The sequence below is a fragment of the Ammospiza caudacuta genome, chromosome 1, assembly GCF_027887145.1.
Source record: "Ammospiza caudacuta isolate bAmmCau1 chromosome 1, bAmmCau1.pri, whole genome shotgun sequence".
NCBI classification, from domain to species: Eukaryota; Metazoa; Chordata; class Aves; order Passeriformes; family Passerellidae; genus Ammospiza; species Ammospiza caudacuta.
The window spans coordinates 147,257,348-147,281,201 of NC_080593.1; the positions used below are offsets into that span (position 1 = coordinate 147,257,348).

The 23,854-nt window shown below is 43.3% G+C and overlaps 1 protein-coding gene across 1 annotated transcript in view; it reads right to left on the reverse strand.

Moving 5' to 3' along the window:
- NDRG1 (N-myc downstream regulated 1) overlaps positions 1 to 22,598 on the reverse strand; it is a 40,372-nt gene extending 17,774 nt beyond the window's left edge. Inside the window, exons 1-3 of the mRNA XM_058823193.1 lie at positions 22,553 to 22,598; positions 9,080 to 9,158; positions 6,412 to 6,447 (exon numbers count right to left, since the gene is read on the reverse strand). Of these exons, the coding sequence (XP_058679176.1) occupies positions 6,412 to 6,447; positions 9,080 to 9,142 (99 nt within the window). The 5' untranslated portion in view covers positions 9,143 to 9,158; positions 22,553 to 22,598. The remainder of the gene's footprint in view (positions 1 to 6,411; positions 6,448 to 9,079; positions 9,159 to 22,552) is intronic.
- Positions 22,599 to 23,854: the final 1,256 nt, after the last annotated feature.

Sequence of the window (23,854 nt, forward strand, 5' to 3'; positions counted from 1 at the left end):
ACACTTATTTACAGTATGGCTATATTCACATAACAATCAAGGGGTTATAGAGGCAGTAGCCAGTCTTTGCATCTCCCCAGAATCCTTTATTTACAGCACAGGACACAGATATGATCCATGGCATTCAGTGCAGTGCACTGCCTACTGCTGCAGGGCTTGTTTGACTTGTTCCATGCAATAACACTTGGAGGCAAAGTCCAAGTAAAATTCAAATCTATCAAAAAATTATTCTGTAGATATCAGAGATGTACAGCCTCTGCAAAAAATCTTTTTAAAAGGTTTGAATACATTCCAATATCTGAAGTAATAATTCCATCTAAATCTCAGCTCCTTAATTTGATACAAGGAATGCCCTGCACATTTTGTTGCAAATAAAGGTTCTAGGCAACACCATTCTACATTTCATGTATTTTTCTTTTAATTACACAATTACATCAGTTTTAAGTTACAACTGAGGCAGTAAATCACGATCTATCCCCCCTTGCACACAGGACATCACTGCTCTCTGAACTACACCCCAAAACTCTAATTTTCAGATTCTCTGTCTCCTCAGAGACTCATTCCTCTGCATACTCACTGCATTACTTATCAGGTAAGCTGTATCTTCCACATCTAGGACCATCCTTAGGCAAAACAGGGTGACAAATCCAGCGAGTCACACAGAGGACGGGTGGCAGGTTTTTATTTTGCCCCAGCAGGGAACTGGGTTATATAGACAAGCTGCTCTCCTACATAGGCTTATGACTCCCATCATGCCCAGCTGGGAAACCAAAAGAGACTCAATCACGAGGATGTCGCTCTTAAATAGGATTTGAGCCAGGTTTGACCAGGGGAAGAATGTACTCAGAGGTCAGACATCAAAGATGAACTAAGTCCTTGCCACACAATGTACAAAGTGCCAAATTTCTGACCTGGGATTTAGCAGAGCCTTTCCTGTTGCTGTTTCCATCAGATTTTGAGACGTTTACATTCATTTAATGTTTTGTTACGTGAAATGCTGAAAACACCCCAAACTTATGCTAAATTGAATCAGAATTGAGTTCTTTCCTAAAAGCCAGGATTAAACTTTTCAGTAAATGCAAAATAATGAAAAATTAGTCTAAATCACAATGATTCTGAACCAAAAAAAAAAAAACCCAAGGCCTTTTAAATGCTTGATATCTAGTATTTCCAAAGTAGATCATCAACATTTAGTTTACAGAATTCCTACATCACCCACAAATGTCATCAAGTTCAGCTTTTGGTGGAAAATATGGTGTTGTGCATTATACATTGGGTGGTTCATTAACATATACTATTAAAATACAATTATAGAAAGGCTTGGGCTGGAGGGGATGTTAAATATCATCTAATTCCAACTCCCTGCTGTGGGCAGGGATGCCACCCACTAAATCAGATTGCTCAGGGCCCCAATAACATTCTATATCATTAATATATATTTGGGTACTTTCATTATATAATAGTCCTAAAGAGATTTGCAGTGCCAGTATATAGCAATTAATAATACATGAAATTAATAATGATGGCAATTTATATTTTCCTTTCCTATTCTACTTTCTTATGCTTAGCTAATTAAAGAAATAATAATTTGGCAACCTCAGCACTGTAATGAGAGTAAGCATTATTGTGTAACACACCTCCTGCTGAGTGTGGAATATTGAAATTATTTTCTCCTCAGTTAGAGACTAATAGGCATTTCATATAATCAGATTTTATTGCTAGAGCTTTCCAGTAACAACAGTGAAAATCCAGGACTTGTTTTCTTTGCAGGGAGCACTTTCAAGATTCAGGATCAACCTCCTTCATGCATGAAAGAAAAGGTCTGTTCATGGTAGACAAAACCAAGCCCTTGAACCTGCACATCCCACTGACCGCCACAGAGAACTCTTCCGGAACTGTAAACCTGGATCCAGTTCAAACTCAGTGCCAGCTAAAAATAGCTCAGAGACAACAGGTGACCACGCTCCCAATAAGTGGCACAACACAGTCAGTTTAACAATTGGCTCAATTCCTCGTTATTGTCCCAGTGAGACTCCCCTAATTCAATAGGGTTGTGCTGTTTTCCTGTAGCACAAGTTCTTAATGGGAAATGCACACAAGGTTCTAAAAAACAATCAATTCAAACCAGTTTTTTTGGTGACATCAACAACTTCACATCCCTATTGATCCTATTAAAGATCAAGAGATTTGTCTACGTGATGTAGGGATGGATGTTTTCAAAATGCAGAGCACTGAAAACAGATGGCAGCACATCCCAATCAACATCAACATTATAGTAAGAGGCTCTTCACCAACTGATTTGTATTAAAACACTATCTTGGAAAAAAATCCAAGGTACACTAATCCGATAGAAGGATAAAGACAAACACACCATCTGTTCACATCTCTCACTTTAACAGAGGTGCAGTCTTATCTCAGTGCACTAAACACACACATAAAAATACTTTCAATATGTGCAATTTAAGGGAGGCTGTCTCAGTTTGGAGGAGCTGGTAGATCCTAAAATAGATTTTATTTTTGCTTCAAGTGACCTTTTAATTTTTTTTTATGAGGTTTGAAGGAGAAGACAATTTGTTATCACACAGGAGGGCTCAGTAATTCCTTCCCCTCTACCTTGGGTAAGTAAGACATGGATGGAGAAACATGTTTATGAACAAGTTGTTTTCTCAAGTACGGAATACACGACCAAAATATCTCAGATATCTAAAAAGGAAAACTGCATATGCACACTGCACATTTTGCTAAATACGTCATGTTTTATATTTTAAGTAAAATACTGCATTCCATCAAGATTATTTTAAAGCTTTCAAATATACTTAATCCTCAATTAAAATCTCATGCTTTTATTTTAATTCATGATATTATGACTGTCAAATACACCTCCCTTCTCTTGCCTTAGAACTGAGGGAAAAGCTTCGGAGCTTTTAAAGAAGATTTAAATAGCTTTTAAATTTCTAGGAGCAAGTATATTTTAAATGCTTATTACTTAAGAACTTTATTACAGTAATACCTGCATAAGCTATTTTTTCACTTTCCTTTTTCAATTTCTTGGAGATTAAAATTATTTGCGAGTTCAATGTGTTATTTCAATGTTGAATTTCAAACTCCCTTTGCCCTGAAGTTCTTTAGCATTTTCTCAATAGATTTTTTTTACTCTAAAACATAATTTCAATTTATCTTATGCTTGTTTTTTCCTAAAACCCCAAAGCCCACATTTCCTTTTTTTTTTTTTAATTAGTTAACATTTCTATTCTGAATTAGCAATATTAAGAAAAAGTTTTCCCAAAACTCAGGCAGGGAGTCAGGTACATTAATAAGAATGATACTTCAGATGTAAATGTAAGTGACCCTGCTAAGGTGGAAGCCAAGAACAAAAACTTTGCAGCAGGAACTGACGCAGGTCATTGCGACAGCTCTGCCCAGGGATCCTTCCTAGTCCGATTAGCAGGGGTCACCCTGCTCTGCTCTCACTCTGGTGATGCAAACCACAGCCACCCCCTTCCCTTCCCTTTCCTTCAGGGTCCCAAAGGATGAGGAAATGCACACAGCACACTGCAATGCCCCAAACCTGGGAATCCCACCCCTCCTGCCGGCTGCTCCAGCTGATTCATCCCCCCTGCAGCTCTTCCCTTCTCCATCAACAGGCAGGAGGAGGAGGAAGCAAGGCAGAAACAGATCTTTCCTGCCTATGGATACAGATGGCCACGAGTGCAGGGGACAAACTCATCTCTGCAGCTGCCACACCAGAACTTGGAGCACCAAGTTCTGCTGAGCCACTGAGGAAGCAGAGTCCTGATGGACTGAAACACAGCTGGGAGGAGGAATATGCACAGTGAGAGGAGCCAGGGCTCCACTGCCTCCAAAGCTACTGAGCTAGAGACTACACACATATATCAAACTGGAAATGCAATTAAAATGTGCTTGGCATGAAGACAACACAGGCACCCAGGGCACAGTGCCCTGCACCGTTTATCATCAATTATCCTAAACCAGGTTTGGCCAGGAACATTCCCTGTTTGAGACAAGGGAGACCTTTACTGCAATTTTCAGGGGGTGCCACAGACATCATAACAGACAAATTGCTGACTGGAGGCAGCTCAGAGCTGTCAGCTCTTTTGTCTCTTGTCTTGGCCATCCCCTAGTAACTTCACAAAGACTTTCCTCCAGAGAATAACCACACACATGCCTTGCAACATGTGCTTTCAGAAGGGCAATATACCACTATAAAGGGCATACTCTAAAAATGGAAAGCTGTGTTTAACTCCAGTCTGTCTAGAACTGCATGTGAAGTAAGAATCTAATTTTTCCAGATCTGACTAACTAGGTAAAATTTACTTTTGGAAAGGAAACACGTCACAGACAGCTCTTTTCACTAGTGGCAGAAACAAAGTCGTTAACTGAACACTGCTTAACTTGCTCCCAGAAGGATGGAGGAACTTGCAGTGGATATAGTGGACATCCACATCCATACACAGGCATTAAATAAGAAGCTCCATCCTGCCAAGCACCAATAACTTCCTTCCCTGGCCAGGTCCATCCTCTTCCCAAGTAGTTCATAGGAGAGGTTACTCCCTAAGAGCTTCAGCCTCAGTCCTGAGTGACCTGGGTCCTCTAGAGCCACACAGGAATTTCTCTAATGAACTAAGCAATCAAATCTCTCATAGCAGTTCCAAACCACTTTTTCCATAAATCAACCACAAAAGAACTTCAAGAAGCACAGGGAGGGTACTTGTGGCTTTAAGGACCAAAGAAAGGCCTCCTTTGCAGTCACAATTCTTAACAAAATGCATTGAGACTTATTCCACATTTTTCTTGAACTAGAACAACTAAAGATTAAACTCTTAACAAAGATAGATCATTAAAAAAAGTAAGAGCTGGCAGAACATAGCTAAATGACAAGAACCACTGCTCTGGATTAGTGATAGTTAATCCAAAACATGGAGAGGAAAAAAAAGCAAAAAGGCTTAGAGAATTTGATCTTGCAAGTTAAAACAATCTATATATACACATGGTTTACAAACCAAGCAATTTATTCCAAGAATAGAAATGAAATATGGGTCACTTCTGGATTCTTAATCAAAAGACTGTAGTATTCCTGCTAGCAGACTTAATCTGGGATTCAATTTATTTAGACCAAGTGATCAATCTGGAACCAACAGAAAGCTTCTCCCGTGCTGTGCACAGCCCTGCCAGAAGCTGTGTGGTGACAATCTTAACTTACATTTATCAAGACCTCAAGCAGTAGATTTCATTGGAAAAAATAGGGGCAAGATGCAGGATTAGTGTAAACTACAGCTTTGTTGTAGAAGTAAGAACCATTGAAAGATGAAAAAAAAGTTCAAGATAGCTGTCTCACTTGGTTTCCAAGGAAAAGTCTCAAATTTGGGCTGTATTTTTTAAGCAACTGGCACAACATTGAATAAAAATATAGACAGGTGCTAATAAAACACAACATTCAATAAAGTAGAAAAGGGTTATTTCCTTCAAGGACCTGGACAGAGACTAGAACAATTGAATAGCTTTCCCTGGTTCTGCACAGTCTGCTTCCATTTCTACACACCTTGATAAAAATGAGACACCCAGTGAGCCTCTGTTCCCAGGACAGAATCCTCATCCTCAGCAGGGGGAAAACAGCACTCACACTGAGCATCAGGGCAGGTTCACCCTCCCTGATCTCCATCCCAGCTCATCCCAGCCTGGCTCCTGCAGCCATGCAATTCCTTGGTCTCAGCTAAGAATCAGCAAGGACAAACTTCTCAGTCAAAAGCCCAAATGGCAATAAAATGGCAGGAGAGTGACCAAGTCATCTGTCAAAAGTGTGACACTCAGGGAAAGTGAAGGGCCTCCATGTGACCTAGTGCTGTGCTATGAACTTGCATGCTCTGTCTCTAAATAAAAATATAGAAATATCATCACTCCTTTTACTGACAATACTGATTGTTCAGCACCTTCCACCACCCCACAGGCTTCAGGAATATTTTGGAAAATTTCAACAGCATAATGGGATTCATCCAGAGGAATGTTTCCTCTGAGGAAATGCACGCTCACTGCTAATGAAAGCAAATTAACTGGGGGAAGTGTGTGCCCATATGGGAGGGGAATATATTGTTTTCACCACCACTGCTGAAGATTCTCATTCTCCTAGCAAGAACAGAACTGCTTGCAAACCAGCCACCCCTTTGACCGAAACTTTCTCAGCTCTAGCCTGAAAAGGCCCCCTGTGGTCCCCTTCACATGGCCGCAGCACAGCCCCATTCAGAACCCTCTCCCACAGTAACAGCATTCCTGGCAAGCAGGCAGACCCTTCTGGTCACATCTTGCTGTTTTCTCAAATGTCAATTCAATCTCCCTTCATGCAAAAAGAAAATAAATGGAAGAAGAAAAAAAAGAAAGAATAATAGTTTTACTTGCCTGAACATCAAAGTCTGGAAGGAGGCGAGTGATGGCCTGTGAAGAGATTTGAAAACATTAATGGAAGTAAGTTGGAGCTGTGGAAATCTATGCTTGGATATGTGTTCTAGCCCCCCAGTTCTGCAGCTGAGAGCTCTCTCTGTCCATTCAATGAAAGCTCTTCTGACGAGCATCAAAATTCACCCAAGAGCTTTTAAAGCCACTAATCCTCATGAAGAAATGAAAGCAGTAAAATACTAGATTACAGACCAGCAAAATGAAGGCCAAAAGCTGCTGCATCCTCAGTTATTGTTAAATTTCTGAGCAATACATTCGCAAGGAGCAGTAAAACTGAACTTTTCTGCCGCACTTATTGTAGCCATGGGACAGCCAAACAGCCTCAGTCCTGCCTGGGGTGGGAAGTCTCAGTTCAAGAATGCACTGAACACTTGGAACTCAGTTAAGCAGTCATTACTGGCACTTGGTTCTGTGATGTGGAAAGTGGGAAGGGTTTTATTCCAGCCAAAATCAATCATTGCAGTGTTTGGGAAGCAGGCTGGACATACAGAAATCCATTCCACCCTGTCACCTGCCATAGCTGCCGCTGACAATCTCCTGCACCTGTCAAGGGTCTCCACCAGGAAAGGAATTAGGTGACAACCTCCCCAAGGCTTATAGCTTCAAAGGAGGAAATGTCTTATAGTTAGCTCCTTTTGTTAAGGGAGAAGAAAGGAGTCAAACTCTTATTTCCACTGGAGAAAGAAAATAGAGGGAAGAGCAGCCAAGCAAACACTTTATGCTACAAAGTGCAAAAGGCCAAAGCTTGAAAAATAATATTGAGTTAAAAAGGAAAGCTTAGAATCTTGGCAAGGAGGTCACTCAGCCTCAGAAGCCCAGATAAAGTAAGGACAGACGTCAGAAGCACCACAGGTACTTTCCAAGGGACCCTCAAGCACTGCAGTACAAACTGTAATTCTCAGTTGTAACTTTTAGGCAAAATTTTGGACGTGTAAACAACTACCTAAGATCTAAGCGAGCAGAAATCATTTTGCACAGCCTTAGCTTTGGACAATATGCTGTGTTTCACTCTTACTGTATTGTTGGTCTCATGATCTTTTAAACAAAACATTTCAGCCACTGTTTGCTCCCATGGGACCGAGGGCTGAAAGGAATAAGTGCATTTGGCACCTGCACCAACAGCATATGAAATAGGGGTGCTCATTGCTCAGGAACAAAGACTTGGCTGCAGCAGAAACCCAAGCCCAGCAAGCCAGGACACAACTCCAGAGAGCCTCACCCAATAACCCACTCAAAACCAGCTCCCCTGTTCATCTCAATAGGTGCTGAGCATCATTCAAGGCAACGTTTTCCACTTTTTCAGAACAAATTAACATCTTTCACCTACGTTAAAATGATCACAGAAGAAATCAAACTCTGTCCTAGTTTTCCCCATGCAGACAAAATTTAAGGCAACCTCGTGAACAAAAGCATATAGGGCTCCTTGTTAAGATTCCAACTTTTGGCCCATGAGGAACCAAACTCCAGGAAGTTAATCAGTATTTTAAGATATTTCTGAACTTTGAAGCAAAGATGTTCCAGTACCAACAGGATTTCTGAATCTTAGAATCTCCTTTGCTTTGGTAGTTCTGAACAATATGGGCATTAAAAAGGGGTCTTAGCTGCTGAAAAGTTTGAGCACTGCATTCAGTGGTATCCAAACAAGCTCTGCTTTCATGCAGTGTCCTTGGCAAAGAGCTGTGTTTAAAGTTTCTCTAGCCATTTCACTGCAGTCACAAGTGGGAATTATTTTCTGAAGTGTTTACATAAAAGAGGGAGGGAATAAAAAAGAAAGCAGTAGATAAAGCAATGAATTCTAGTGTATAAGACCAGAAAAAAAAAAAAAACCCAGCACATTTATATAAATGATTGTCAAGAAAAAAATGTCATTGGGAACAAGAGAAAATCTTAGTTTTGTTTCAAGAAAACATTGAGATGTTTCTTCACGTATTACAGTGAATTTTTTGCCATGAACTTACCAACGCACAGAGTATGGCTACCAAGAGTCAGACACTGAATCCAGATATTGTTGATAGGGTTTAAAAAAAAGTCCAATAAATAGTGGAAAGTAGTACAACAGGTTAAAGAAAAAAAAAAAAAAGGGCTAGGATGATGTTTCTGTGCTGTAACCCCAGGGGCTGAAACAGTCTGTGGGTTGCACACACCCAGCTGGCTGCAACTCATAGTTCAGTGCACTCAGGACAAGAAGGGGCTCAGCTCTACCTCTGGACTCAGCTGTGCCCAAAGGAAATGAAAAGGCTCTCTCTGAGAGAGGCAGCTGACAGAGCAAAGTCTGTCTTTACACTGAGAAATGTGTAGTTGTAGAGGCATGTACATGAGATTGCCCAATTGGCATCATTTGATACAGATAAAGACACCCAGAGCTGTCATTAATAAGAGAAGAAGAAAATGTCACCATCATATTAAAATAATAAAACCAAACAAGAACAAATAATTAGGGTCAGTTTTGCATTATTTAAAAAACCAACCCAATGAACTATTCTTATTCTATCTCCAGTTTTTCTTTTCTTCTTCCCACAATATGTTCAAGGCAATCTAAGAACACACATGCAGTTCCAAAAGCAGTCATGACAGAAAACACAGAAGCTCTGAAAAGCTTTAGATTAATTACCTCCTCCTTCTCCACCAGAGGTTTCACCTCTGCAAGGTGAGCATCCTGGAACTCTGTTGACATGGTCAGTAGCTGATATCTGCAAAGAGGAAAAGAGATTTGTTCTCAGCTTGCATCAAAGATCAAATACAGGAACAAGAAAAGATCCTGCTCCACCCAGCCCCCACAATGCCCCACTCTTTCAGGTTATAGTTTAAAAGACCTCTGCTAGAAGATTGTAAATCTCTTGTAAAATGTCTCCCTGGTTTATTTATATACACACTCCTGCACAATATGAGATTAAAGAAATACTAAGGCTGCAAGATCAAAAAGAAGTTTGGCAGCTTCAAAGCAGAGAATGCTGAAGAAAACAGGGTAGGGACAGCAGAGAGAACCATGGAAACTGTCATTGCATGAGTGAAAGAAGACGTAGCCAAATCTGCATGACTGCCTGTTGAAATGTGCTTGAACAGTTTCTGAAAACCTTTTTTTTTGCAGTGTATGAAAGGCTCCCTCACTATTCCCCAGATTTTTACAGTGAGAAAATCAAACTGGACACTCATTAGCATCTTTTTATTGTCAGATTGATGTGCTCCATTCTTCGGGACAGATAAAAATCAGAGACTCCTTAGAGTGGACACCAACAAGGTTCATGCAATAATGCTTTTTTCAAGACTGTCAAAGGAAGGGACAAGACTGCTGTATCCTGCTCTTGGACAGGACTGGCATTGTGATGTGCAGCCCTCAGCTGCAGAAGCTTAACTAGGAACCCAGACACAGCAAAGCACAGCAGAGGTGATGGCCAAGGCAAACAGAGTCACAGGTCATGCTCAGGTGCAGAGCACCTTCTGCATTTCCCAGACTGGGAGTCATCTTCTCATTCCTTTGGCAAAGATAAGGGACCAGAGTCACTTGCAGGCTGCTCCCTGTGAAGCTCTAAGGAATGACGAGGAGCAGTTCTCAAGAGAGATCCCAGAACTGCTGCAGCAGCAAACACGAAAGTCAAAGTCTATCTACTACCTATCCTTTAGTCTGCTGGAAATACATATCATATGGGGTTTAGGCATCTTAAATAAGTTTCCAATTTTGTACATTTACACAATTGTAAAACAAATTAAATATTTACTTCCTAAGAAAATTTTAGAATGGTCTCAAGTAAAGCATATGATTAAGTGCACTCAAAGCAAGCCAAAAGCCTGAAATATATTAAGGAATTATTGATTAAGAGTAACTGAACACATTTTAATTATTTTCTGAAAATAAGCATAGAAGTACAGAACACAATTTACATCGATTCTTTAAAGCATGATTCCCCATCTCCTGACTTAAATCTGATTTAAGCCCATCATGCTGTCTACATAAATGACCTTATGGCTCAGGAAGGGCTGTGAAGCCTACAGGAGCATCCAGGCAGTGGCAGCAGCATTATTTTTCACTCTGCCTCATGGGTTAACTCAATGCACTTATCCCTGGGCAAAGATGCTCTGGTGACACTTTGCAGGACAGCTGGATGCTGCAGAAAGCCGTGAAGGGACACACTCAGACTAGAAGAGTTAATGCTGGAAAAACATGGGTGTCCATTCACATTCAAATTGCTTTGTACTTTAGGAACTCTTCTTGCTAGCTATGCAGCTGGGGAGATTTTAAGTAAAAATTAGACTGTGGATTTTAAGTTTAGAGAAATTTTTCATTAATATTTTACACCATCAGTTGAGGCATGAAGACAGAACCAAAACTAATCCTAGTGTCAGTGCTTTGTAGTTCAAATTTACAAGATGACATCAGAGGTACTTTAACAATCAGGGGACTCAAGTGACTCTGATTCACCCTTTTCTCCAGGTTTTCCATTGTGTTTTGTCCATTACAAATTTTAATCATAAAGAATAAGCAGGAAAAAGAAAGGCAAAATTCTGAAAAAAAGCAAGTGATATTTTAGCAAACATTACATGTTTTTGTGACTACAGCCTTCTATGTAGTCTGCCATTCTACATGGTGGGCCATGGGAGACAGCAGAGAGGAAAAATAAATGCTGTTGCAATATTTGGAGACTGAAATAGTCATATGCAATTGCACCCAAGAGCTTTTTTTTTCTTAATTCAGCAAGTTCTGTTAAGACAATTACCTTAATATTGCGCCTAATTCTGCAATAGGGATTAGAAGTGCAAGAGATTTTTCTATTGTTTGCCCAAAGGTGAGGAGAGTAGGAAGGCAGGTCCCTGCAGTTTTCCAGTAAGAAGTTGCTCAGGGAACAAAGCCACGGCCACCGTATGTGGAATAGAGCTGTTTACATAGGGTAGTTTTGGATTTTCAGGGACTCAGAGCATTGACTACAAATGAGCAAAAAAACTGTGCCAAAAAAGAACAAGATGGATGCTTTTTATAGCCTTAAAAACAATCCTGTTTTCACAATAGTTCAAAGTTGTTGCTCTGTGTTTCCGAAAGCACCGGCATTAGGAAGTGCTGACCAGCAGATTGCACGACTGCCACCAAGCTTGCTGAACAAAAGCCCTACCTTCACCAAGCTCTCACTTTTGGAAAGATATCATATCTTGGAGCCAAGTGTTTTCAGATCAGGCATTTCCAAGCTCTGGGTTTGCCGTCTGTGCATCAGGAACACCTGAAACGCTCCTAGCGAGCGGCAACCTTGCTTCAAGGCGGGATAACAATGCGCTGTTTGTTCACAAGGACTGCCAAACAAAGCCCTGCTATCTGACAGCACTGTAAAAAACATCTTTGCTAGGGAGAAAGATGGGGAAGTGGCTTTGTACCACCCTTGTTCAGCACAAATTTTATACTTTCTAAATAGGTGCTTTGTGCTGCCCTCTGTTATGTGACAGGGCAGCTCAAAGCTAACGTAGCTGCATAAGTCTCCTAAATAGAAAACCATACAAGCACCCCTTTATGCACATTTCAAAGCACTTCCCTCACAGATGCCTTCCAAAGACAAAGTTCATTTATATCTGGAAGCAATAGTGTAAAGTTGCTAACTGGGAGAAAAACAACTTTTTTTCACTCTGCTTGGCCAATTCAGCCTGCGGAGAGGTCCCAAGTTCTCCTCTCCAGGACAAACCACTACCACCAACCTGTACCCAGGTACCGGTCTTAAAATAATTATACTTTAAGAGAAAACTAAATGTTTAAAATATTTGAGATGGCAAAATGCTTTAAAATGCATATCTATCTTTGCCAAGTAGTAGGAAAGGCATCAGAGTTTAGGAAGCAAGGAAGGTGTGGGGTAGGGTGAAGTCATCTGTGTTGGCTAATTTCATTCAGAGGTTTTTCTATACACCCTTTCTAGCCCAATCCCACTACTCCAAATCCACTGCAGCAACTGGCCAGTAGCCCAGGAATTTCTGATTACTTTGATATTAAAAGTTCAGAATACATCCCCTCCCTCTGCGTCACTGCTGGAGGGACAATCACTGCTGCAGCCTTGTTTTGGTAGCAGAAGGAACAGCATAAATGTGCAGCCTGGCTTTGCATAACAGAGATCCCAGCAAAAAGGCTAAGAAGACACCCATCAGGCCATCCTCAGACCCCAGCAATGACAAATACCGAACATCAGGTAATATGCATGTCTGTGACAAAATTCCTTTCAAGCACAGAAGCAAAACAACTTCCAAGATCTCCCATTTCAAACCTCTTGCTTCTGAAAGCACGTGCAGGGCTGTCCAAGCTTGTGCCATGGGGTATCTAATCAAACACAATGGCCTCACATCCACGAAGGGCTTGGGGACACTGCTACTGGCTCTACAGCATTTCTCTGCCCTCACACCCAACCATTTTTTATTAATATGCTGTCATAGAAAACAAAAAGCAACAAAAAGCTCCTGCCTGAGTTTCATAAGGAAGGCAATTTCCTCAAAACTGCTTGTTTAAACACTGGCAGCAGAGATTATTCTCCTTTTGAGTACTGGTGTGTAGAAGGGTAACCAAAGCATCTTGATGGCATTTTCATCTCTGCAGGCTGAGCAAGCAGGAGGGACAGCAATCACTTTGCATGGGGGATTAAACTCTCATGAGCATCTAATGGCAGAGAGGGAAACAGTTGTGGTCACTGAGGGTGCCAGCTCCCAAGAACTGGTGTTGTTCCCTTTGGAGAGAGGGACCATGTGAAACTTGTGCTGCAGAACCACAGGTGAGAGGTGTTTCCAAGGCTGTCCCATCATTCTGCCCTTCATCCCTTGGAAACGATGGGTGTCTTCTGCACTGTCACCAAAGAAGGCAGGGAGGACAGGGGTGGTGGAGGTTTGTGCACCTGTAGCAGCTCCCAGAACAATTATGCAAGAATGAGACAAGAATGGAGAGAGCTGAAATGCCTCCAAAGCTCTGAAAAAGTTGATTGGCAAATATCCACATCAAAAAACAAACCAAATCTCAGGCATCTGACAATGAGGGAAAGTTACTGAGATGCTCAAACAGCCTTTGAGCCTTCCACAGTCAATTAGACCTCTTCCAGTCATTAACAGTAAATGCTGTAAACTTATCTGTCTGGCCTAACATAAACATGGTTACTGCAAACTGGAGGCAATCTTGACAAAAAAAAAACAAACTAGTCTCCACTAAGCAGAGACTAAACAGAGATAAGTGCACAGCAAGACAAGACAGCTCACAGCCCCCATGTGTGGGTTTGGGCCATCATGCATCTCTAAGTGCAGTTTACATCTCAGGTATTTTATATCAAAGTTGACAAATTTAATCTTCCTGTTTGTGAACAAATGATTCATCCGCAAGCATCCAAAGAGTTCATGCACGAGCATCTGCCCCCACTGTGCCCTGTTTAAACTCCTCTTTGTTACAGGCCTTGCATCACGAGGTCCTTTGTGCTCAGTTACTGCTTTTCTCTGCCATCGTTCCACACAATAAATTATGAAAGAGGTTTTACAGCAATTCCTCCCCTTTAAAAAAGGCAAATTACTTTTGACATTTAAGTTGGATCTGAACAAACATTTTGAGCAGGAAGTGTCAAAAGTTGAAGACGCTCAACTACCTGGGACTCTCCAGGCTTCCTTAGCCTCCGGTTACACATTATCGCAATTTGCAACCAGAAGTTAATAACCTGAGACAAAGTTTCAAAGCGGAGCCCTTAAATAGCCTGAAGTTTCAAATGAGAAAAGGCCAGGAATCAATGCCTTAAACCAAATATTACCAAATTTTATCAGGGAACTGAAACAGTTGTGCTGCCTGGTGGTCTCCAGGTCACAGGTGTGATAGGTGTTCATAGGTGATGGCAGTCCTGGGAGCTCTATCACCTTGCTCTCTTCAAGCACAGGACACTGCTGATACTCAATGTCATTCCTTTTTTCTAACTATTTTACTTTTATTTTCTTTCAACCCTGTTTGCGAGTTACTCCACCAGCAAGTTTTCATGAAGGCTCTAGTTGAAAATGAGAGCTGGCATCCAAGGGAAAAAACCCCAAATGTGGGTTTTTAGGAGGATAACGTAGTATAACAGTGATTCTTTTCAAGCAAAAAAAAAAAAAAAACAAGAAGAGCCTTAAGTTTTAACCATTTTTAACTTCACCCTTATGCTATGTGCTAACCAATCTGATTAGAAAATCAAAGCCTTTCAGCCAAGAACTTGAGCCCTGTGCCAGGGAACAGCTGGGTGAAGCTGCAGGGACACAGCCAGCAGCTGTCCAGCACAAAGGCACAGCTGGGGGCCACAGCATCCCCCAGCCCCACCTGCCAGCAGCTGGGACACCGTCCTGCAGTGAGGGAGGAGATCCCCAGGCTCAGCTCCAGCACACCTCCCCTGGCTCATCTCCTCTCGTGCCACTGTCCCCAGTGCCCGAGGGACAGAGCTCAGCTGAGGCCACTCTGGGATCAGACACAGCCCTGAAACTGCCAGTCCCTCACACCAGGGGCTGGTCACCACCCATGAACCCTGCTGGCAGCTGCACATGGAGAGCAGCACCAAAACACAGGAGCTGGAACAGCCCTTCTGCCTACCCCACAGATGTTGAGCAAGCTGTTGCAATACAGCTTGCACAATCTCTTTCTGTGGGATGAGATGAAGAATGTTCCTTAGAAAGCTTGAGGTCCTTCTGTGTTCCACAGGAGCAGAAGTTGGCTGTGAGAAGGGTTGGTGAGCTGGGCAAAGGACACCCCTGCTGTCCCCATCACCACTTTGTACCCCTGCTGTCCCCATCACCACTTTGTACCCCTGCTGTCCCCATCACCACTTTGTACCCCTGCTGTGTACCCCCTCTCAATATAATGAGCAACTCTCTCTTCCTAGCTGGCAGGGAAATGGAAAGATTTCAATGCCTTAGGGCTTTTTCCTATTGCAGCAATCCCTAATGTTACCTACACTATAACATCACAGCTCCATGAGGGACAGATTACAAACCCTAATGCAGTTCTCAAAAATTCATGTTTACCTGAAACTGCCTCGGGGCACATCTCTGTGACAAGTGCTTCTGTCTGATAATGCAAAGTTCAAGGCCAGGCTGAATGGGGCTTTGAGCAACCTGGCCTAGTGGAAGAAAGGTTGGAAGCAGATCTTTAAAAAAGACAGATGTGCCCATTCACACTGGTGCCAGTGTTGTGCTTTGGCTTTAAAGGGCTCCAGGACATGGGTGGCAGCACTGCAGGGTGGGAAGGATGAATAGCAATCAGCTGCTTTCCCAGGCTTTGTTTCCTCACACCCACCCTGCCAGCCAACCTGTCCCTTCCACTCCCCAGCACCCTTCTCTGCATCCATCCCACTGCTCCTTCCACTGACCCACACCAGGGTCTGAAACAAAGATTGAAGGTGATGCACTGACACAGGACCTGGCATCTGCTCTGCCCTGGGGTGTTGGGCTCTGGGGGCAGAGGAAATTACAGAGATGTTATGGGGGGGCAGAGATGGATTAGGTATTTCATAACATGGAAGACACAGCTCCTGCCACAAAGATTACAGTCTAAACAGACAAGAAAAAAGCCATTGTTCCTGCAGCTCACAGTGTCAGGACATGCTCCCTGCCCCCTCTATTCTCAATCTGCCATGCTCTAACAGCCCAGAGCTGCTGCCCAGCTGCAGCCGCTTCTGCAAGTGGGTGGTGCTGTCAAAGATAGAGGCAAAAACACACTGAGATTATTCCAGAAGGGAGAGGCTCACAGTATACTCAGAGATGAGGAATGCTGTCTGGCTCTCTAGGCTGCACCCTCACAAGATTATAGTGGAGCATTTTTATATATTTTGCATTGTCATATTGATGTTGCAATGACAAGGACTTAAGTTACAAAGCATCACAGCTAAGGTTGATGACATTTCTCATTTATTCATGAGGTTGTACTATACAGGTTGCAGCTTCTGAGTACATAGGCGACTTGTTCTACCACCTATTAAAATTGCTTGGTCATTGCTATTACAAGTTCTTTCTAACCCCTGCCAAAATGTCTGGGCTGAAGTTTTCCATGATGAGTGCATGAGGATTTTTGCTTGTTTGTTGAGCAGAAAAGTATAATTTATGGATATTATTCTGTTCCCATGCATAGCCAGTTCCCTTTTCTAGGATGAACTTTAGCTTTCTAGAGCTTAATGTGAACTCAAACTTTGCACAAATGGCCATTGTGTTAAGACATATCATTCATTCTTCCCAAGCAAGTCCCTTTATAAAATTACCCAAATGTAAGCATTTTCACATGCTGAATTATGTGGGACTACATCTGGGCAAAAGTCTTTCACTGCCTGCAAGCATCAGCACCCAAATATATAATATGATCTTCCCAAGGGCTGAGGACACAGCCTGTACCACAACAGGTGGCACTGCTGAGGAAGGGTCTAAATCAGCACCATCCAGCACCAGAATATTCCTTGCTTCTCAAAATAAGCCTGTTCAAAACCCTTCAAAGTGGGCAAAAGACAATTCACCATTCTCTGCTGACTTATTTCAAAGCCTTACCTATCTACACTCCAGATTAGTGCCCATCACAGGCAGAGAACTCTCTTATCACTTTCCAGGCTGTGTTTACAAGAAGGGTGGGAGTTATACATGTCCAAGCTTTTGTATAGCATTGGGATGTTACATAAAACTTCATAAAACTCATAGTGTTTCAGATGGGGAAAAAAACGTGATGCTATTAAACTGAATCATCTAGGAAAGAAAATATAAAAGGTCATCATAAAATTCTGCAGTGCTTCTACTGCATTATTAGTCCCATAGCCCAAAATGCCACACCTTTTCAAAGGATAAAAATACATCTTAAAATTTAGCAGGGATATGTTACAGCACATGCAAAGCATGTTTAGAGCACTCCAGAACTATGGCTGTAGGAAAATTACATCATTTGACAAGGTGCACACGATCTTCCTGAAGGAAGCAACACAAAAACCCACAGCAAGAGCAATCCTTCCTTCCTTGAACAGTGCATTTCCCATCTGGATGTCTGTTTACTGTGTTCACAAATAAAAGTTCCTTTGAAAGTTGCATCCTACTTTGCTGATTACTCTTCCATTACAGATTATGCCCACTAGTAAACACACTAGCAGATTTTTTGTCATATTGCCTCCACCTGCAGAGTCTTCACGAGGGCATTAGAGTTGAAAATCCTTATTAATTAGTTTGTGCTTCCTAAAATTCAGAATTTCTGTAAGAAAAGTCATGTTGTAAACATGGTGAAATGGCAAGAAAAGCCACACATACACAAAACAGCCAAGGAATGGTTGAAAGCAAATGGAAAGATTTGTTTTGCAGTGAGTTGGGTTTTCATGCTGTACTAAGTCTTAATGTTTGGTGTTTCCACTAATTTCTGCATCATCTGTACAGGTCTAGCAGACTGGCCCTACACATCCATGGTAGAAAATAAGCTGAAAAAGCTACACTTTCTAAGTTATACTTAGGTCAGGCAGGAAGCAGCCAGTTGATGGCTTCAAAAAGTGGTGAAAAACCAGTTCTAAAAACCGGTCTTGAAAAGGAAGATCCATATTGACTAACTTCCAGCTACCAAGAGAAAAACCTTGACAGATGAAAAAGATATATTAAAATTTTGACAACTAACTGAAAGGAAGCAGCCCCAAACCCAGAAGAAACATAGGAAACGTGATCAGCCACACAAAATAAGAGCAGCAAAACTGACACACTTCCTGCTTAGTACAAAGAGATACAGCTGTGGAAAATTTCCTCAGCACAGGCAGTCCAGCTGTGCATCAGCAAGCACACCATGGAACACCACTGCATGGAGAACACCTCCTCTGACAACAAACTCCTGGGCATTATCCAAAGGCAACACTCTCTTGCCAGCTGGGAAACGAAATAGGCCTGAACCTGCAGCAGCCCTGAGACAAAAGTAAAACTAAACTCCTCTCCCTCATCATCCAACATAAGAGCTTGCACGTTCAAGTCCAACACTTGGACAATTTCAGGCTTTCCTTTTTTCTGTACTGCACTCTTGCTGTTCTGGATTAAATGCCTGACAATGGTACTGATTCCCATGGGCTCTCAGTACTGGGATTAATTATTTCATAGTAACACTTCAATGATACATGAACACATTCAAGAATAGCTCTAAATGGCTCCTTACTGCTGCTTTAAAACCACAGCTAGAGGAAATTACCGGCAGGGATTACCTCCCACTAGCTGTCCCTCACTGAAGTCACCCAGGGCTCTGGAAGTGACACAGATGGGGAGAAAAGCTGCCACCATTTGATAGAAATACCAAGTTCAATAGCCATTATATCCACAGCCATTGATTTCCAGGATGTCTAACCCAGATTTTAGTCATCCACAGGAACACACACCACTGAACCTGAAAATGGGTTTGCCTTACTCTTAGTCTTTGAAACAGTTGCAGAACATTTCCCCTAACTTTCCAGTAGTAGCAAGTAATTGACTGGAAACTTTTGGGACAAAGCTTTTGACAGAAGGCAGAGGGGTAACTGCTGCTCCTGGACCTGAGCAACCTGATCTAGTGGGTGGCCCATGGCAGAGCGGGTGGAACCAGAAGATTTTAAAGGTCCCTTCCAACATGAGCCCTTTATGATTTTATGATGAGCCACTGAAACTGGAGATCAGTCCCCACCTAACTGTCCAGGGAAATTCTCCAGAGACAGCTCCAGGGACAGCACCATCCTGCTTTAGGCAAACATTGAAATTCACACCTAGAGCTGAAGCCAAGGGCAGTCTGTAAGTGCAGTGCCATCTTTTTAGCAATACAGTGACAGGAAAAATTGGGATATTCTGTACTTCTGTATTTCTAAGTGCTGTGACTGAACTTGAAAGTTAGATCTAAAAAAGTCATCTGAAGGTCTTACTTCATCTCCAGAACCAGTATTTCATCCTTGTTAATGCTAAACAGTTGCATTTCCTGTATAGGGGAAGGTTTTCCTGACCAAACCATGGCACTTAGAGAAAGTCACTCATGTTGTCATTGCTGTGACTGAGCTGCTCCAGGCCATTGCTTGCCCAGGCTCTGCTCTCCCTGACAGCAAACAGGCTTTGCTGCCTTAAGCTTCCAGCTGTGCACATGATGTAAACATTGCTGATCCACCACAATCAGAATTTGTCTTATTTTTGAAAGTCTCGCAGTTCCTACTCATGTTCTGAAGAGCTTCAAGGCAGCTTCACCCCTTCTGTATCTTTTCTTTTACTCTTTGTCTATTTTGAGAAAATAAAAAGCAGGAAATGTCTCATTACATGTATGCTCTATGTTTTGTACTCTAATGAGGTAAGTGAAAAACCAGTATTTTCTGTGGGAATCTGGAAGTTTGTCAAAATCTCTTAAGCTGCTCATGAGAAGTTTTATGTTGCACTTCAGTCAAAGAAATTAATCACTTAGGCTTAAAATCTGAATCAAAGAATTTTTCTCCCAACACTTCACTGCTAATCTCACCTGAACTACAAGAGCAAATTACTTAATTGCCTTATAACTACCTCTAAGGATCAGGTTCCCTTGCCAAAGTGTTCCAAAAGGTGCCCTGTAATCTCCCCACATAATTGTCATAGTCCAAAAAGGAATGTAAAAAGAGCAGAGTACCTCCCACTAGAGGAAAGACAATGGGGGAATCCTGCTGGTTTTACTGAGCATTCATACAATCTACCCAGATGGTCTGCCACAGTTTTAGTTTAGTGTAAAAAAAGCCATTGTGGAAGGCACAAAGTGAAAACCTTAAGAGCTTGTTTGCTGGTCGCCCAGGTGCTGGTTCCCAAACACAGGCAGTGCCTGTGGCAGCTCCCTCAGCACAGGGTGACACTTCTTTGGCTTTGCCTAATTCTCTGGACACCTGACACTTTGACATCTCTATCCTGCTGTCATCTGGGTAAAGAGGCCAACAAATGCAGAAAATAATCACACAAACCCTTCTTTCTATGGGAAACAACTGCAAACCCGAGCTTGTCTAGACCCTTCTTGCCCAGTCTGGTTCAAGGTCAGTGACTTTGCAGTGCCCATTCTCAGGGGAAGAGCTCATCTCCTTACAAGAGTATGCAATGACAGGACAAGGGGGAATGGTTTTACACTGAAAAAAGGTCCATTTTAGCTGGATATTGGGAAGAAATTCTTCACTGTGAGGGTGCTGAGGCGCTGCCCGGAGAAGCTGTGGATGCTTCATCCCTGAAAGTGTTCAAGGCCAGGCTGGATGGGGCTTCGAGCAACCTGATCTAGTTGAAGGTGTTCTTATCCATGGTAAGGGAATTGTAATAGATATTCTTTGAACAAAAACCATTTTGTGATCTCACAGTTCAGTACTTGTAGAAATGTTCAAAGTTTTTAAAGTTGAAATCAAACCCCTTCAGTTTTCTGCTGCACAAGGAACTCAGAAGTTAAGGCCTTCCAGGTCCTCAAACCATTATGCTGTGGCATCTGTTCAGTTTTTACTGAAAAATATTAGGTGTAAAAGCCAAACCCCAAGGAGTCCATCATTACTACATTAAAACCTGCTTCCACTGCATCTGTGTTTTCCATATCAAAACACACCAGGTCCTCCTGAACACGTTCATGAGTTACTCTTCTTTGAGGGCCTGGGACTCATTAGTACTCTGGGAACTGTACAGGCCTTTAAGAATCACAATTTGTGCTGCATCTACTCTGAGCTTCATCCAAAGTCATTAAATTCTTGCTGTGCACAGAACATCATACAGCATTAGCTGCCTGCTGTTTACTCAAGTACCTGTGATAAAAACACAGTCATTCCATGCCAAACTACATTAGACTCTGGTTAAAAGACCACAAAGTTAAAATAAACAGGAAAGAAATATCCACACACACACACAAAAAAAACCTTAACAAAATGCATACCAAAAACAAACCAAAACAGAAAAAGCCCCCTCCCCCTGCAAAAAAACAAACAAACAACAACAAAAAAAAAAAAAACACAACCAAAAAACCAAAACACAAAAACCTACCACTAAATATGTTCCCAGAGCCACAGAGCCAAGTTCAAAGTGCACCGCTTAATGCCAGTGGCTGAAGTTTTGATGTAAATTATACCTGTAACAGCAAGGCTGTAACAGCAAGGCAGGCTCCTCAGATGTTTGCCTGAATCACTTATAGCTCCTCTTTACACTCATTTCCATTGCTTGCCGTCAACAGTGAGTTTTACAGCAGTTGTGTATCTTTGACGCACTTTGATACACACCAAAAAAAGTTAATAAAAAGCCAGAAGAAAGCAAAACAATCAAAACACCATGCAGAGAACCTGGACAGAAAGCTTCAGGTTGTCTTTGACCTCTTCTATGTCATTACAAGCGCATTTTCTAGGTTCAAAATACGGTTCCTATTTAAACCAGAGAAAGAAAATCATCAAAATAACGTAGATGAGAAATATTTCTGTCTAAGCCCTGTTTGGGGATGGGGTGCCAAGCAGGGCACTGTGATCTTTGTGAAACAGTGGGTTATACAGTGAGCAGTGCCAACTTATAAGTGTTTCATAGGAAAACTGAACCATGATGAAAAACATCAACCAAAACCTCCTCGTTAGCAGAGATGCAATCCTTTCACCAAGCCCAGTGCACGCACTCACACTCCCTTCAGGGGCTCTGAGTCTGGCAGCGCCCGGGGGACGGATGGCGAACTGTGCCTGTCACCACACACGGTGACAACGGCCCCGCTGAGACACACGGTGACAATAACCCCGCTGAGACGCAGAGCGGACCCCGAGTGCTGTCCGGGGCTCCAAACCCAGCACAGAGCTGCGAGAGCAGAGAAACGCGAGCAATCACCAGTGGTCAACTTCCTCAGAGAAAGTACGTGCCTTGGCTCCACAGCTGTTTTCCAGCCCATCCCATCCCACCCCGCTGCTCCGCGCCCGGGAGCCCGGAGCTCGGCAGCAGCAGCATCCCGGGACGGGCCGGGGTCCGGCTGGGAGGATCGAGCCGCTGGGAGCCCCCGCTGTCCCGGCACAGCCCTGCCCGGCGCCACGGGGAGAGGGGCTCCGTTCGAAGGGAAAGCGGGAGGGTGATGCAAAGATGCGAGCTCGAGGGGCTGCGAGGGTGGGTGAACGGAGGGATGGAAGGAGGGATGGAAGGAGGGATGGAAGGAGGGACGGAAAGAGGGACGGGGCTCCCTTACCCGCCGCTGTCCGTGCGCCGCCGCTGCCGCCCCGCGCTCCGGTGGCCGCCCGCGGCCCGGGGTGCATTTATAGCCCCTGCCCCGCCCGCCGGGCGGTGCCGCCGCCGCCGCCGCCACCGGCTCCGCCCGCCCCGCTCGCCCCGCCGGCCGCTGCGCCCCCGTGCCCGGCCCGATGGGGAGCCCGGGTATCGGCAGGCAGCCCCGGGTATCTGCAGGCAGCCCCGGGTATCTGCAGGCAGCCCCGGTATCGGCAGGCAGCCCCGACACCCACGGCAAGCCCGGCCGCCCCTCCCTGGCCCCGGCGGAGTGGGCTCAGCGCTGACATCGCGCTCCCGGCGGGCTGGAGAGCCCCCTCCCGCTTTCCCCGTTAGCCGCGGCATCCAGCAGTTCGGTCAGGAGAAGGGAATGTGTGCAAGGGCTTGCCCAAGGACCCAGCTGCCGCCTTGGGAAAGGCTGAGCTGAGAGAGGCGACAGCGGTGACCTGGCACAGGTGGTCTTGGTCCCAACTCCTACTACTTCTATGTGATATAAAGTCTATTTACCAGAGTTGCAAAATCTTATAGTCACACATTAAAATGATCACTAGGAAGGAACTGTAATTGCAGGGGGGAAAAATGCCTTTGCACATTTCTGGTGAGTTTCAGAGGGCGCAGCCAGTGCTGCAAGTGCTGGGTGAGTTTCCCAGTGAGCAGCCCTTTGGCAAGAAGTGCAGCTAATCGTTTATTCCAAAAAAGAGGCCCTGGCCTGCTGAGCAAAGAGTATCTCTGTACACACAGTTCTGTGTGCAGCCATCCGCCAAGAGGTGGGTTAAACTGTCACGGCCTCAGCTGCTTTTTCCTGACTTTACTGTAAAACACTCTTCCCCCAAGTGTGTGATTTCACTTAACAAACTTCACTTTTATGGCATGTTACTGTGACCCAAACACATGAAATCCACAGCATGTTGTCATTGCCCCTTATGAGGTGGCCTGAAGAGGAAATCAGAAAATCCTCAAACTCTGAAACTCTGTTAAACTCTCAGCCTCTGTTTTCTCAGTTATATAATAAGGTTATTAACTTGAGTCTACAAAAGCTTGCTTCTATTTAAATGCTTCTCTCCTCCTAAGTCAGCTTCTGCACCTGAGTCAGAAACTGCTGCCTTTGGAAGTGGAATCCTGGAAGTCTGGTTCCTTTTTCACCACAAAATTATGGGAGATCATGTTGTGCAGCTCTAATTGCAGTATTACCAAGTGTAGAATAAAGGGAATGTTTTGCTTTCTTCCCTCTGATTAATTAATGTCTGCAAGGATGAAAAGTATTTCT